Source organism: Agelaius phoeniceus, chromosome 5 (genome assembly GCF_051311805.1).
Source record: "Agelaius phoeniceus isolate bAgePho1 chromosome 5, bAgePho1.hap1, whole genome shotgun sequence".
Lineage (NCBI taxonomy): Eukaryota > Metazoa > Chordata > Aves > Passeriformes > Icteridae > Agelaius > Agelaius phoeniceus.
This window is the reverse complement of record NC_135269.1, coordinates 15,723,384-15,736,217: the sequence shown is the minus strand read 5'-3', so window position 1 is coordinate 15,736,217 and position 12,834 is coordinate 15,723,384. Positions and strand designations below refer to the sequence as shown.

Sequence of the window (12,834 nt, the reverse complement as noted above, 5' to 3'; positions counted from 1 at the left end):
CCATGTGGGGCTGTAAGCAAGCCTCTTGTGTCTCAGAGGAAAACAAAAATAGTGTTTGCTGCTGCCAGACAGTGTGTCACAGGAGAAAAATCCTCCCCTGGCTCCTGCAGCCAAACCACTGGTGCTCACATTGGCAAAAGGGCATGACAGCAGTTACCCAAAGTTTCTGTAAAATAGGGCAGAGCATTCAGTCCTTCCAGAATGGGTTGCCATGTGTCCTTGATCCTCTTCCTTTCTGCTCCTCTCAGTGTGTGTGCGTGTGCGTGTGCAAAGACTCAAAAAAGGGCCAGTGGGTTAAAACACCTCGTGCTGCTTTTTGTTTTTTAACGGGCGCGTGCCAGATGGCCACGTGACACCAGAGCACACATACAGTGCCCGGACATCTGGCACAGCTCTTCCAACAGAATCCATCATGTGGCCCCCAAGGGGAGCTGGGAAAAGTTGTACATGCGGCTCTCTGCTGCACAGAGAAGTCAGTTTCACTGTAACATGTCATTGCAGCTCAAACTGATCTCTGCTGCTGAAACCCTGCTCACGTCTCCATGTGCAAATGGTGAATGTCATGGGTGAAAGTACAAACCAGGCCATTTGTTCCAAGTCTGGAAAGGGACTGAGACCTTTCTGAGCTCAAACATGTTTGGGCTCCTTGCTTTCACTAGGAACCAGGCCTGAAATCCGTGGCCAGATCATAACAATTCCAAAGTTCTGGAGTTTTTTCAGGATACTCTTGGTCAGCAGAAATATTTGGTGTATTTCAATGTGCGCCTTAATAAGGCATGTGCTGTAGTCTGTGAAAATGGAGCTTCTGGCTTCAGTACAGGCAGTGTGTGAGTAATCTCTAACATCAGCACCAGTAGCAAAACCATTTTAAACAAAACTCCACATTTTCCAAGACCAAGGCAACCTTGTTGTGTCCAGCTGGAAGCTGATAGATCCGTCTCTTGAAGAGTAATTCTCGCAAACCTTGCTCCCAACCATGACCATTGCTCCAGTTTTTCTTCAGTTGAAACAAACAAGAGACAGTTTTCCTTCTGGTTATTACTTTTCTGGAAAGTGGTTGGGAGATTTTTTGCATTTTTTTAAAAATACATCTTATGCAATTTCTTTCCCAGAAAGCGGAAACCAACTGTGTCTTGTTAAAAAGAAGAGTGAAGGGTAGGAGTGGGTGGACAGTGCCTTCCCACACCTCAGAGCCATTTTCCCCATGCTTCTGATCTGAACTTGTTTATGTGGGTCCTGGTGTGTGCCTTCTCCTCTTTAAAGGATGTGCCCCTGAAGTGAAAGAGCCAGGATAACATAATATTTTTTCTTTAAAACCCACAGCAAGTGCAGCTTTGGAAGTGACTTTCTGAATTTAAAGATATATATTATACAGCATATTTTAGTAATTATTTTCACTCCATGGGTGAATTTCTAAAATTGACTTTAGGGTCAAGCAAAACTTTATGGCCTCCAAAGGTTTCTTGAATCATATAGAATTATTAAGGTTGGAAAAGACCTTTAAGATCATCATCAAGTCCAGCCACAGAACATTTTCAGCTCATCTGAGGATGATGGTTGAGCTGAGGTATCCATTGTGGCTCATTCAATCCAATGTCTTGCTGCTGCCTCACAGACCAGCCTCAGATTTTGACATTTTTCCTTTAAGTTGGTTCTTCCAGAGAGTAGCTGGGAGTAATGAGAGTTAATATGAGGGGATATTAGCTTTCAGAGAGGAATTTACCTTGCTGGATAGACGTAGCTTTGTAATCTTACAGAAATATACTGACCTATTTGGACAAGAGTAATTCCCAAGTGGAAGAAGCAGTTTGGTTAGCCAGAAATCATCTCTTATTCATGGGGAAAAAAATAAATCTTGTCTTCAAACACAGATTTGTTGTTTGATTATCCTGGTGTGGGTGTGCAGTGCAGTCATTTGATTCAGCTTCTGCTTATGTTGAGTTTGTGTATCAAAGGGTCCTATGCTAATGTGTGGCACCAGGGTGTTTGTTACCACCAAACAGTTTGGGATCTCTCCTCAAGTTGCAGTATGAAAGGAGTCTTGTGATACCATGTCAGCCTGTCATCATCCACTCCCTGCTGGCAATGCATTTTGTCCCTGAGAGATTCACCTCCCAAGGTTCTGGAAACACAGGACTCTGCTTCTTGCTAAAGGTGATCGTCCAGATTGCTGTGTTTTTAACCCTGGAAGATAATATGGGCTCATTTATGGTATGCCTTGCTGTTACATCTTCATGCATCAGGGATGAAGGTTTTGATGGGTTATTCTAACTTTTGCAGTTGGAATAACCCATCAAAAATCACCATTTCCCATCCAAAATGAATCAGTTTGGCTTAAAAAGCACAGATTCTGCTTGTCCTTTGCGCTCCTGGTATCTCCTGAGTTTTCAGCATTTATGGTTTTGAGATTTTTCTCTATCAATGGCAGTTGCAGACGTTTCATTATAATAATAAAACAGGTTTTTGAGATAATCACAGGACTCTCAGAGCTGGGCTCTGTGGTCAAAAATACTAAGAATTTGTCATGCTGCTGCTGGTAGTGGGTCAATTGAAACCTGAACCCGAGGACAGAGGTTGGTTGTTATTGTTGCTTCTTACATCACTCTGAAGTATGACATAAACTTGGGACAAGCCACTTGTGAGACCTGGCACAGCTGAGTCAACTTCTTCCATTTTTCTTGGCGTCTATACGTGAATTAATTGCATGTGTTCCTGTAGCTTTTACAATTACTAGGAAAGCCCCTCCTGCTGTTTACTTTGTGCTCAGGTGAAGGGGTGGGAATTGCTCTTTTCTCCTGTGCTCTTGGGTCGGATGCTTTCCGGGAGGGTCCGGAGGAGGGAGCTGCGCTGATGACAAGAGCCAGGGTGGAGGTGGCCGGGTGCCACCTGCGTGCGGCTCTCCTTGCTGCCGGTCGGGTTTGTGCTGCTCTGCACCTCCCTGCCTGCATCCCCCTCCCGTGTGTGCCGGGCTGGAGGAGTTTCGTGCCGGGCTTTGATGTGTTAATTCCCCAGAGCCGCTCGCTCCGCTCCGCCTGAGGAGCGCTGCTGCTGCTGCTGCTTCCCACGTCTCCCACTCCGCTCGCCTCCATCCTCGGCTGGGCAAGGGGACCCGCTGTCACTTAACCTCGGCTCCGAGGAGCCCCGAGCCCTCGGCCGCGGCTTCTGGCGTCCGTGAATGCATGAAAGCAGTCATGACCAGCATGGAGTATAGCTGGGACATTCACGGGCACTGCGTCTGGCTAAATAAGGTAAGGAGATCTCTGCCTGTGCTGGCTCCTGCGTTTCTCCCAGTGACAAGCCATAGCTGGGCAACGCTGGGAATGAGCCTCTCATCCTTCTCCTGCACCAGGCACCAGCTGGGCTGCTCTTGAGGAGACGGAATATTGTGGAAAGGTTGCAGCTTCCCTGCTCAGCAGCGTGTTATTTATGCTTACAAAATGTTTCAGGTAAATGCCTCAGAGTGAAGGGCTGTGTTCAGCTGCTTTTCTTTCAGAATTCACTTTTATTTTTTAAAATATCATGTGGGGGGTTTTGAGTGGGTGTGTGGTTGTTTTTATTTTTCCCCTTCTTCTTCTCTGGGGAGGAAGTAACCTGCAAACTTTAGGAAAAGCTTTGCAGTAGCTCTGCTGCTGGAGTATGTGGAAAAGGCTGCAAATATTCTGAGCAGAGAAGTGGAAAATGCAGGCGAGGCTGGTTTGGGAGGGCAGAGGTGGGCTCCCACATGAACTGGTTACACACCAGCTCAGACAGTATGACCAGTATGAATTTGGGATGGGATTGATGCTGACAGAGAGGAAAGCTGTCACGGGTCTGTATCACCAGTAGTGGGTACTTGGCTTGGGAAACCAGGAGGTTCTGCCCAAGGCGCACCAAATGATGCTGAGGTAGCTGAGGCTGGAGGAGCCCTCTTGCAAGGGGCTCCAAAGCTGAGGGAACAAGCAGAACAGCAGCAGCTTTGTTTAACTGAGCATAGGTAATGTGTATTGTAATGATCTGAAGCACGTAAGCATGTTGATGAGCTCTAATTTTACTCCAGATGGTCAGGAAAGAGGTGTTGGGAAAGGCTCACTTGCCCAACTGTTGACTTGACTGTGGTGGTCAAAACAGTCAGTGCAATCTGCTGTGCAGGGAAATGATGCTGTGGAGTTGCAGCTCCTTCTATACAAACCAAACTGCACATACAGCAAGAGCAGTGTGATTTGTGCTGCTTATTTCATCTCCAAAGCAGAAGAGAAAATGAAGGAAAATGAGGGTATCAGCTGTGGTAAGCTAAAAATTAGGTTTATTTTTGAAAGGAGTATTCAGCAACTGAGAGGAAATGGATTTTTTAATTTATTTTTTTATTATTAGGTTTAAACCAGCAGCCACTAGAAACGTTCCTGTGGTTTGGAATTCTAACTCAGCTCCAGGGAAAAGGGATTAAAGACTGAAGCCAGGCAAGCTGTGAAAGTTTGGTGATGCTTCTACTTGCTACAGGAATAATTCCCTCCAGAGCAGCGTGGATTTTTTACACTTAGATGATTACAGACAAAGCTTTACACACGTGTTTAACAGATTAGCAGTGGATTGATCTTGTAGAGTTTATAAGTGTACTGGGTCTGATCTTACAAGGCATTTTAAGTAAATGCTTGACCTCAAACTTCTGTGAAGCCTCAGTGGCATTGTGACAACTGTTCTTTTGTTTTTAGGATTAAAATCAGTATTGGTAAATCTGCATTCTCTTCCCTTATAGTGTTTTGCAATTAATCACCAACATTGAAAACACAAGCAAAATCTTAACTGAAGATAGATTTTAAGTTACTGATGAAAAGAGCCTTCTTTGGGAAATGGAAAGCCTTTCTTACACAGCTACTAAAGTATGTTAATCCTTTATAGACTTAAATGATACCAATTTGACCCAGAACTACCAAGCGCCCTAAATATGCTTGCAGTTGCTGTTCAATCAAATATTTGCTTTTCTTTTTTGCTTCTCTTACTGTTTTATTTCTTTTCTTCCCCCGCCCCCCCCCCCAAAGAGGAGCTGTTGCTCTGCAGGGTGAGTGCTGGGCTCAGTTGTAGGGGAGGATGCAGATTCCCTGGTGGAGAAATGCTCCTCAGAGACACACTGAGTGTTGCTCACCCAGGTTTTGCACACACCAGGTCTCCTGGCATTTTTCAGACCTCTCTGCAGCCCATTCCTTCCCACTGGGCCTCCCTCCACCTCATCTCCTGATGCACTACTTTCCTAAATCCAGTGTTTGAGCATCTTCCTGCTCAATTTCTCTTCAGTCCTGCTCACTACCATTATTGCTCTGTTCTTCTCATATGTTTTATCTGCCCTCTTCCTTCCTTATCTCTCTGGGAAGAATATCATGTCAGGAATCTGCTTTTTACCTGTGAAGACAATCCAGAGCGAAGATCTGTGAAGGTGTCGTGTGTCCAGTGCCTGCAGGTCCTGGGTCTGTGCACCACTCTAAGCAGTGCTCAGGCTGCTGCTCTTGGAAATAGCTGCCATGGTCTTTCTCTATCATCCATTCTCCAACTATCATTGTTTTCTCCACTGAAAACAAAATCAGAGGCTTTCTTGCCTTTTCATACCTCAACTTAAGAGTCAGTCACAGGTATTATATAGAAGTTACAACACTTCAGGCAAAAAGCAAACAATTCTTGTGTTGTACACAGAATTTTCTGGGTTTGGTGTGCTACAGGAGGTCTGGTTTTATGCAGATTTTAGAAAATATTACTGGCAATACCCAGAAAAGAGATCTTTTGCACCCAAAACCCAGATCTTGGTTTTGCACAGCTTGCAAAACCAAGACATGTCTGCAACGTTTCTCCCAAAGAATAGATGAACTGCCCTAAGTGTTTGATGGGATGAGAGGAAATGGCCTCAAGTTGTGCCGGGGTGGGATTAGGTCAGATATTATGAAAAGTTTCTTTCCTGAAGGAGTTATTAAAAATTAGAACAGACTGTCCAGGGATGTGGCGGATTCACCCTCCCTGGAAGGGTTTAAAAAATGTGTGGATATGGCATTTGAGAACAGGGTTTAGTGGTGAACATGGTGGTGGTTGATGGCTGGGATGATGATTCTAGAGGTTTCCAGCCTTAAGGAGTCTGTGATTCTATTAGCACTAATTTTTGTTTTGTGGGAGAAGAGCCTTTTCACTTGTCCTGTTTGGGATTCCCATCACCTCTCTCTAACGGCAGGGTGCAGCTGCCGCCTGAACTCTCCCTCTCCCAACACTCCTGCTTTAAAGCCAAAGCTGGTGTGCTGAGCCAAACAGATTTTTCCTGAGAAATGTGAGCGGAGTTTAACAACAAAGGTGTCTTGGCAAGATGCTGTGCACAATGACTAACGTTCTGCTTTCACACCTCGTTGGTTTTCACAGACATTTTAATCGTGCTGTGAAACCAAGACCTCCCTCCCTACATTTTCTTCCTGCAGTCTTTGGTTTTAGTTCATTTGTGTCTGGTCACACTGACTGGAGCTATCAGGAGGGTCAGTGGTTCAGGTGTTGATGTGGTGGTTGAGAGGCAGGGAGTCAAGTCTGTGCTTTGGCAAGGAATTCCATGTTAGCCCCAGCAGCATGGAAAAGTGTCTTTGCAGCTCTGCTGCCTGTAGAGAGGGATGGATACCACTTTTCCACATCAGACACATGCACTGGACTGATAAATGTGTTGTGTATTACAAAATACAGATTCTGTTCTTATACAGGCTGGGTAAGTGCTTGAGATGTACTGGAGCTCTTAAAGGACAATGGAGCTGCAGAGCAGCAGAAGTAGATAAAACTCTCAGTTCTGTTTTCACAAACAACTCAGGTCACAAAATCTGAATCATAATCTACTGGTTGAACAGCTGAAAGGTTTATTTCATTTTGAATTCTTTCACCTAAATTGAAGTGTTACAAAATGGAAGATCTCACTGATCTTGAATGGCATGAGCTAAATTCTGGTAGAGGTCAGAGGGAAAATATGGCAAACTCAGAAGTTTAGAGGAATTTTGCTCTGGGATTTAGTGTCTGCATGGTCAGGTGGCTTAGTATTGTGCTGCTAAAAATTCGGATACAGGGTCATAAGTTAGATCATTGTGATGAGGTACTGGTACAAAGTACTAAAGAGCATCCTTTCTTAGTCTGCTGGAGCAAATTTTGGGGGAGATATTATGGTCACCAAGTGAAATTCCATGCTCGTGAGACACTTTTGGTACTGTTCAGCAGTACTGCCAGGACACAGCCTGATTTCTTGAGAACACTGAGGTGAGGTGAGACACTTTTACCTTCTCCTGTTTGCTTTATGTCAGATCTTTAAGTGATGCTGGAGGGACTTGCATTGTTTCAGGCTCAAACAAGGCAGTTTCTACCACTCCCCAAGGCCAGACATGTAATTCAGAAAAGGAGTTTTAGCCAGGAGGTTTCCTGAGGTATCTTCTGTAATCAGGAGAGATTCAAAGCAGGAGCTGGAGGCTTGGAGCTCCTGAGTGGTGGTGGCCTCTCAAGGCAGGGTTGTGCTGCAGGCTCACGGGAGCACAAGGATCAGTCACACAATTTCTTTTCATCACACATTCAGGAGGAAATCAGGGCCCCTCAGCGTTGTTGGGTGTCTCTGCTGAGCGCCCTGGATTTCAGAGCAGCTTCTCAGCCTCCTCTAAGCAATTTGTGCCATGATGGGAACAAGACTTCCTTTTCTGAGCCAAGATCTGATTGTGGCCTGGATCATGAAGTGCTTTGAGACAGCTTTGAATATGGATAGAACAAAATCCTTCCCACTGCTCAAGAGCATTGAAGTTATTATGAAGAAAGTTGCTGATTCCTCTGAACTCTCTGATAGCATTAACATGTATTCTTGTTTCTCTCTAGCCTCAGGCAGCTTTACAAAGAGATGTGTTTAGAGTGCAGACATTCACCCATACCCAGTAGAATGTGCCTGATGTAAAAGGATGTCTCTGACTGTGTGTATGACTTGCAAGAAGCATAATACACATTTTGTAGATTGTATGTTTGGCTTTTTTCACTTGCTGAATGTCTCAGGGTATTTGTCTCTTTGCAAGTATGGCTTAGCATTGTGTAGCAATGAGTCCAAGTTTTGTTAGCAAAATGCTGAATGCACAGTAAGTGAATTTTGTAGAACTGGGTCACCAGAAGGTTCTTCCTTTCTCATCTTTAAGCCCCTGAAGAATTCTCTCCTGAATCGTGGTCATGTGTCCTTTGTGGACAGTTTATTTGAGAATAATATTTCTGGAGAATATTTCAAACATGTTCTTAAACTGTGTAGACTAAAAATGCTCTCATTAAGTGTTTTGATAATGTTGGATGATACTGTGGCACAATAGCTGACTATACAATATTTGTTGTCTTTTCCAGACTAATGGACACATATCCGGGAATGGAGATGTTTATCAAGAAAGGCTGGCTCGTCTGGAAAATGATAAGGAATCTCTTGTTCTGCAAGTGAGTTGTCACCCAAATCATTTTTTTCTGCTCTTGCATTCATGAGACTGTCTGAAAGTATGTGATAAAACCTCTGAGAATTTATTTGGAGTTGTGATGTCTTAGACAGTGTTCAGAAGACTTGCTGGTATGTGAGAATTAACCCAGATTAGAGAAAGGTGTGAATTTAGATTGCAGGAAAAATCTAAAGGTCTTTCTGTCTGTGTATCTGTTCTCTTTGAATTTGGTTAGCAGAGCAGCCACCTGCTTACATCCATGTGTATCCTTAAGATCACCATTTCCCAGGGCCATTCACATGGTGTCTGCATCAGGAGACAGTTGTCCTGTCCTTAGGAAAGGTAACAAAAGCTGCAGGACTGGCCAGCCAGCAGAACGAGACAAGCAGCTCCTTGGTGGTCCTGCTCACCTGCTGCTGGGCTGGATGGGGTCAGCCCTGGCTGCTCTGACTGCTGGCTTCCTCCTGCTATTGAAGCCAGGAGTACCTGACACCCCTTGGACTGCACAGGCATCCCCTGATATGGACCCAGCCTAGGGGCTGTGACAGCACTGAGCTCACTCTCCTTCCCAGCAGTACTGCAGGAAGAGCCTGTTGAAAATGAAAAAAATTCATTCAGAAAAGGCAAAATGAGACTCTGTCTGCTGTCTTAAAAATGTTGTCTTGGTCTTATCCAGCCTCTGGCTGTGTGTTTTAACCTTCTCTGCTTTTATTGTTCTGAAAAGGGGAAAGTGCTTGTTATGGTACACTGTGTGCAATCACTTGGGAAGGAGAATAAACTATAAGCAGTGAGGTTTATGTGGTGGTTAAGGCAGGAGCTAATGGGTTGAGTTAATGTATTGTCACAGCAAAGGCATAATTATTGGCAGTAAAATGCAGCAGCCACCCCTTATGAAAACCTCCAGTGAAGAGTGGAGTTGCAGAATTGCAATGTGTCTGCCAGAACTTTGGCTGAAATTCTAGTAAGTGTGAGGGGAGAGCCTTCCCTCCTCTCTCTCCTGTTTTCTTTGCCAAATGGTGTGTCCACTGCAGAGCTCTGTTCCTCCTCCTCTTTCTCCCTGCATGGTCCCAGTTAATCTTTGGCCCAACCAGCAGTGTTGCTCACCTGCAGTTCTTCAGCTGACACATATGGCCCAGGTGCAAGGTGTTAAACATGCATCCCTTTTTTCCTGCTCTCCAGGTAAGTGTGCTTACAGACCAGGTGGAGGCCCAAGGAGAGAAGATCCGGGATCTGGAGTTCTGCCTGGAGGAGCACAGGGAGAAGCTGAATGCCACAGAGGAGATGCTGCAGCAGGTGTGTCACAGCTCCAGTCTGTCCTGCTGTCTTGTCTTCCTTCTGTTTTAACAAGCTTTGGTGAGAGCAGTGCCCTTCAAGGTGTTGCAGCCCTTGATGTCTCATATCTAAGGGATCCTTTTCTGCCATACTGGCTTTAAAGTCTTTGCACTTAGTAATGTCAGTGCTGCTTTATGCTGCAGGAATCCAGTTCTGCCCTCCTTTGAGTCCTTCCCCACTGAACTTCCAAGAGCCTTAGATTAAAGCCTCTGGCAGGATGGGTGGATTCCCCTCACAACTCCTTGCTGCCCAGAGCGACTGTGATGACAGACAGGCTTTTTTCTTGTGCTGGCAGCCAGCCCATGATAGTGCTCCTGTGATCCCAGATGCATCCTAGGTGCCTGGAATCTGTCAGATGGATAATAGCTGTGTCTCAGGGCTTCACATAGTGCAAGGATGAGGGTGATGCTATTCCCCATGAAAGAGACCTTTAGCTGTCAAAATAAATTACTGATTTCTTCCCCTTGGGTAAATAATTCCATTCTCTTCCTCTTTATCTTGAATCAGGAGCTTTTAAGCAGAACAACACTTGAAACTCAGAAGCTGGATCTTATGGCAGAGATTTCCACTCTGAAATTAAAGCTTACATCTGTAGAGAAGGATAGATTGGACTATGAGGACAGATTCAGAGACACAGAGGTGAGTAAACCCCAACAGGATAAACTGTGAAAGCTGTGTGTGTCTTCACCTTACCTGAACATTTCCTGGGATTTTTTTTTTTTTTGTCAGGCAAGAAGGGGAACTCATCTTAAAGGTTAGAACACATTCCTTTTAAAATATAAAGTATCCTCTTTGTTAAATTCTGGTTTTACAAAGAAAGACTTCCAAAGGCAATTTTTGATTCTGGCTGTCAAGTCTCAGGAGGGGTGGATTTAGGTTAGATTTTAATAAAATCATGAACATACTGCACTCTCCTGACCCACATAAAACTGTCACCTGCTGAGTAAGGCATGTCTAAGGCAAGTACCAAAAGCATCCATGTACAGGGACACTGCACAGGAGCAGAACTTTTGGGGTTGCCAACAGAGCTGACTCACTGTGAGGCTCTTGGGAAGCCTGGCTTCAGACCCCAGCCTTATGGGAGCCCAGGACCAGAGGCTGGGGGAGCAGAGCCAGGTGGAGCTGCCATCCCTGGCAGCACTCTCCTGAGGCATTTCACTCTGTGCTGCAGGTCTGTGTAGCTGAACCGTGCTCATGTTACAAGCCAGAAAGGCTCAAAGCAGGTGGGCAAACCCAGGAAACTCCAAGTATCAGCTCAGCTGTCCTGACAGGATGATAGAGCCCATATCAGAAATACCTCAGAGCCTGCCTGTGAAGCAGAACAAAATTTCCAGTTCTGGATTTATAAATGAGCTGAAATGTTAGGTGTTTGTTATGATTGTGGATGTTCCAGGTATCATTTGTTTCTAGAAGGAAAGAGCCATATTGTCATGACAGGACACAAAATTGCCTTTTGCACTTCTGCCAGTGGTTTCCCAATTGCTCAGTTTCCAGTAAAGCACCATTCCTCATTGTATTGCAAGCACAAAAACAGAAGTCAGTCTTGCTTTTGGATTGCTCTTTGTGCCTGTCTGAAGTAATCTGCAGACCCAAAGAAAGCCACAGGTTGAAAACTAATGACTTGTATCACTTTCAGGTTTGGAAGTGATTCTTTAGGTAGTGACAGTATTGTTCATTCCTGCAGTGCAGCACATCTCCTTGGGTACTGCCAAGCTCTGGAATGGATTCCTGTTGCTTCCTGTTACCTTTGCCTCTAGTTGGTAACAGGTGTTATGTGACAGGATCACAGCACTGCCTTCAAAGCAGCTGATTTTGTAGAGCAGACAAGCTCTGTGCATGAGAAATTGGCAGGGGAAAGGGTGGAGGGAATCACTGAAGGTCTCCTGCACCCGTGGGAGGTGTGTGTAAGAGCTGGCTGCTCTCACAGCTCTCCTGGGACTCTGCCCACACAGAGCTCAGCTCTTTCATGAATCACAGCACACAGCAAATAACTCTCTGTGGGCTGACACTTACTCTAAGCAGCCCAAATGAGGGATAAACGAGCTGGCACCAGCAGTAAATGGCTGTGGGGAGGCAAGGTTTGGTCCAGATGACCACAGGGAGCAGGTCCTTTCTGACCTGGGTTCTGTGCTATCTTCATTTGCAAACACCCCGTGGTTTCTTCTGCTTTCCAGAACTGCTAACAAACGTGACTGGGCTTTGAGTGATTTGCTTCCTCTATTTCTACCCTTATTTTTACCGAATATTGTAGAGTTCTCCTGGACTTTCTCTTTCTTTGTTTCCCCCCTGAGCTGCAGAGCCCATATCAGAAATAACTTCTGATATGGGCTCTGTCCATAACTTCCTAGCACAGCTCATCTTACCAAGAAGGTAGACATGGAGCTACAGGTTCCCAGAAAAATGGTTCCAGTATGGGGAGTGCACCACAAACTGCAAATCTGTAATCTCTGTGCAAGAGAAATCTGTAATCTCTGTGCATATCTTCTATGAAGACCTTTCTCTTTGAAATACTTTGAAATACACTAAATGCCTTTGATAAAAATAACCTAAATTTTATTTAGTAGTTACTGTAATTAGGGACTATATGGATTTATATCAAGCATATTTATGCCAGAACTAATGAACTATTACTAAAATGTTTCTCCCTCTCTTTGAAATCCAGAATGATATCATTTAGTGTGATATATGTTATTATATTGTTTCTTCTTTATTTCAACACTTTATAGCTGTAAAAACACTTAGGCTTAAATGCTGGAAGGGATATTATGTCTTAATTTGCATTTGGTTCAGTGAAAATATGAATGTCTAATTAGTTGGAAGGTCTCAGCCCTTAAAAAATCTCTTAAGAGATATTTTGGAGGCAGTACTTATTGAGAAGTATGCAGTATTTTATTCAGTGTTGATCTAATTATATTGCTGTTTATCAATTATTTTAGAAGAGCTGAGTATTTAAATGAATATTTAAAATATTTGACCCTAAAACACATTATGGCATTTATGTGGAGTGATTGAAATGGAAAAAGATTCATACCCAGACTAGGAAAGCAAAACTGTGAATATTGCTTCTGGTTTTATTTAG

The 12,834-nt window shown here is 44.3% G+C and overlaps 1 protein-coding gene across 15 annotated transcripts in view; it reads left to right on the top strand.

The window, feature by feature from the left end:
* Nucleotides 1-12,834, top strand: part of PPFIBP1 (PPFIB scaffold protein 1) — a 100,963-nt gene that overhangs the window by 58,735 nt on the left and 29,394 nt on the right. For 12 of the 15 annotated variants that reach the window (XM_077178372.1, XM_077178373.1, XM_077178371.1 and 9 more), the window contains 3 exons: nucleotides 8,341-8,427; nucleotides 9,603-9,716; nucleotides 10,263-10,394. In XM_077178372.1, the coding sequence (XP_077034487.1) occupies nucleotides 8,341-8,427; nucleotides 9,603-9,716; nucleotides 10,263-10,394 (333 nt within the window). Of the gene's footprint in view, nucleotides 1-3,011; nucleotides 3,249-8,340; nucleotides 8,428-9,602; nucleotides 9,717-10,262; nucleotides 10,395-12,834 lie in introns of those variants that run through there. The other 3 variants (XM_077178381.1, XM_077178380.1, XM_077178384.1) reach the window with 3 other exon arrangements.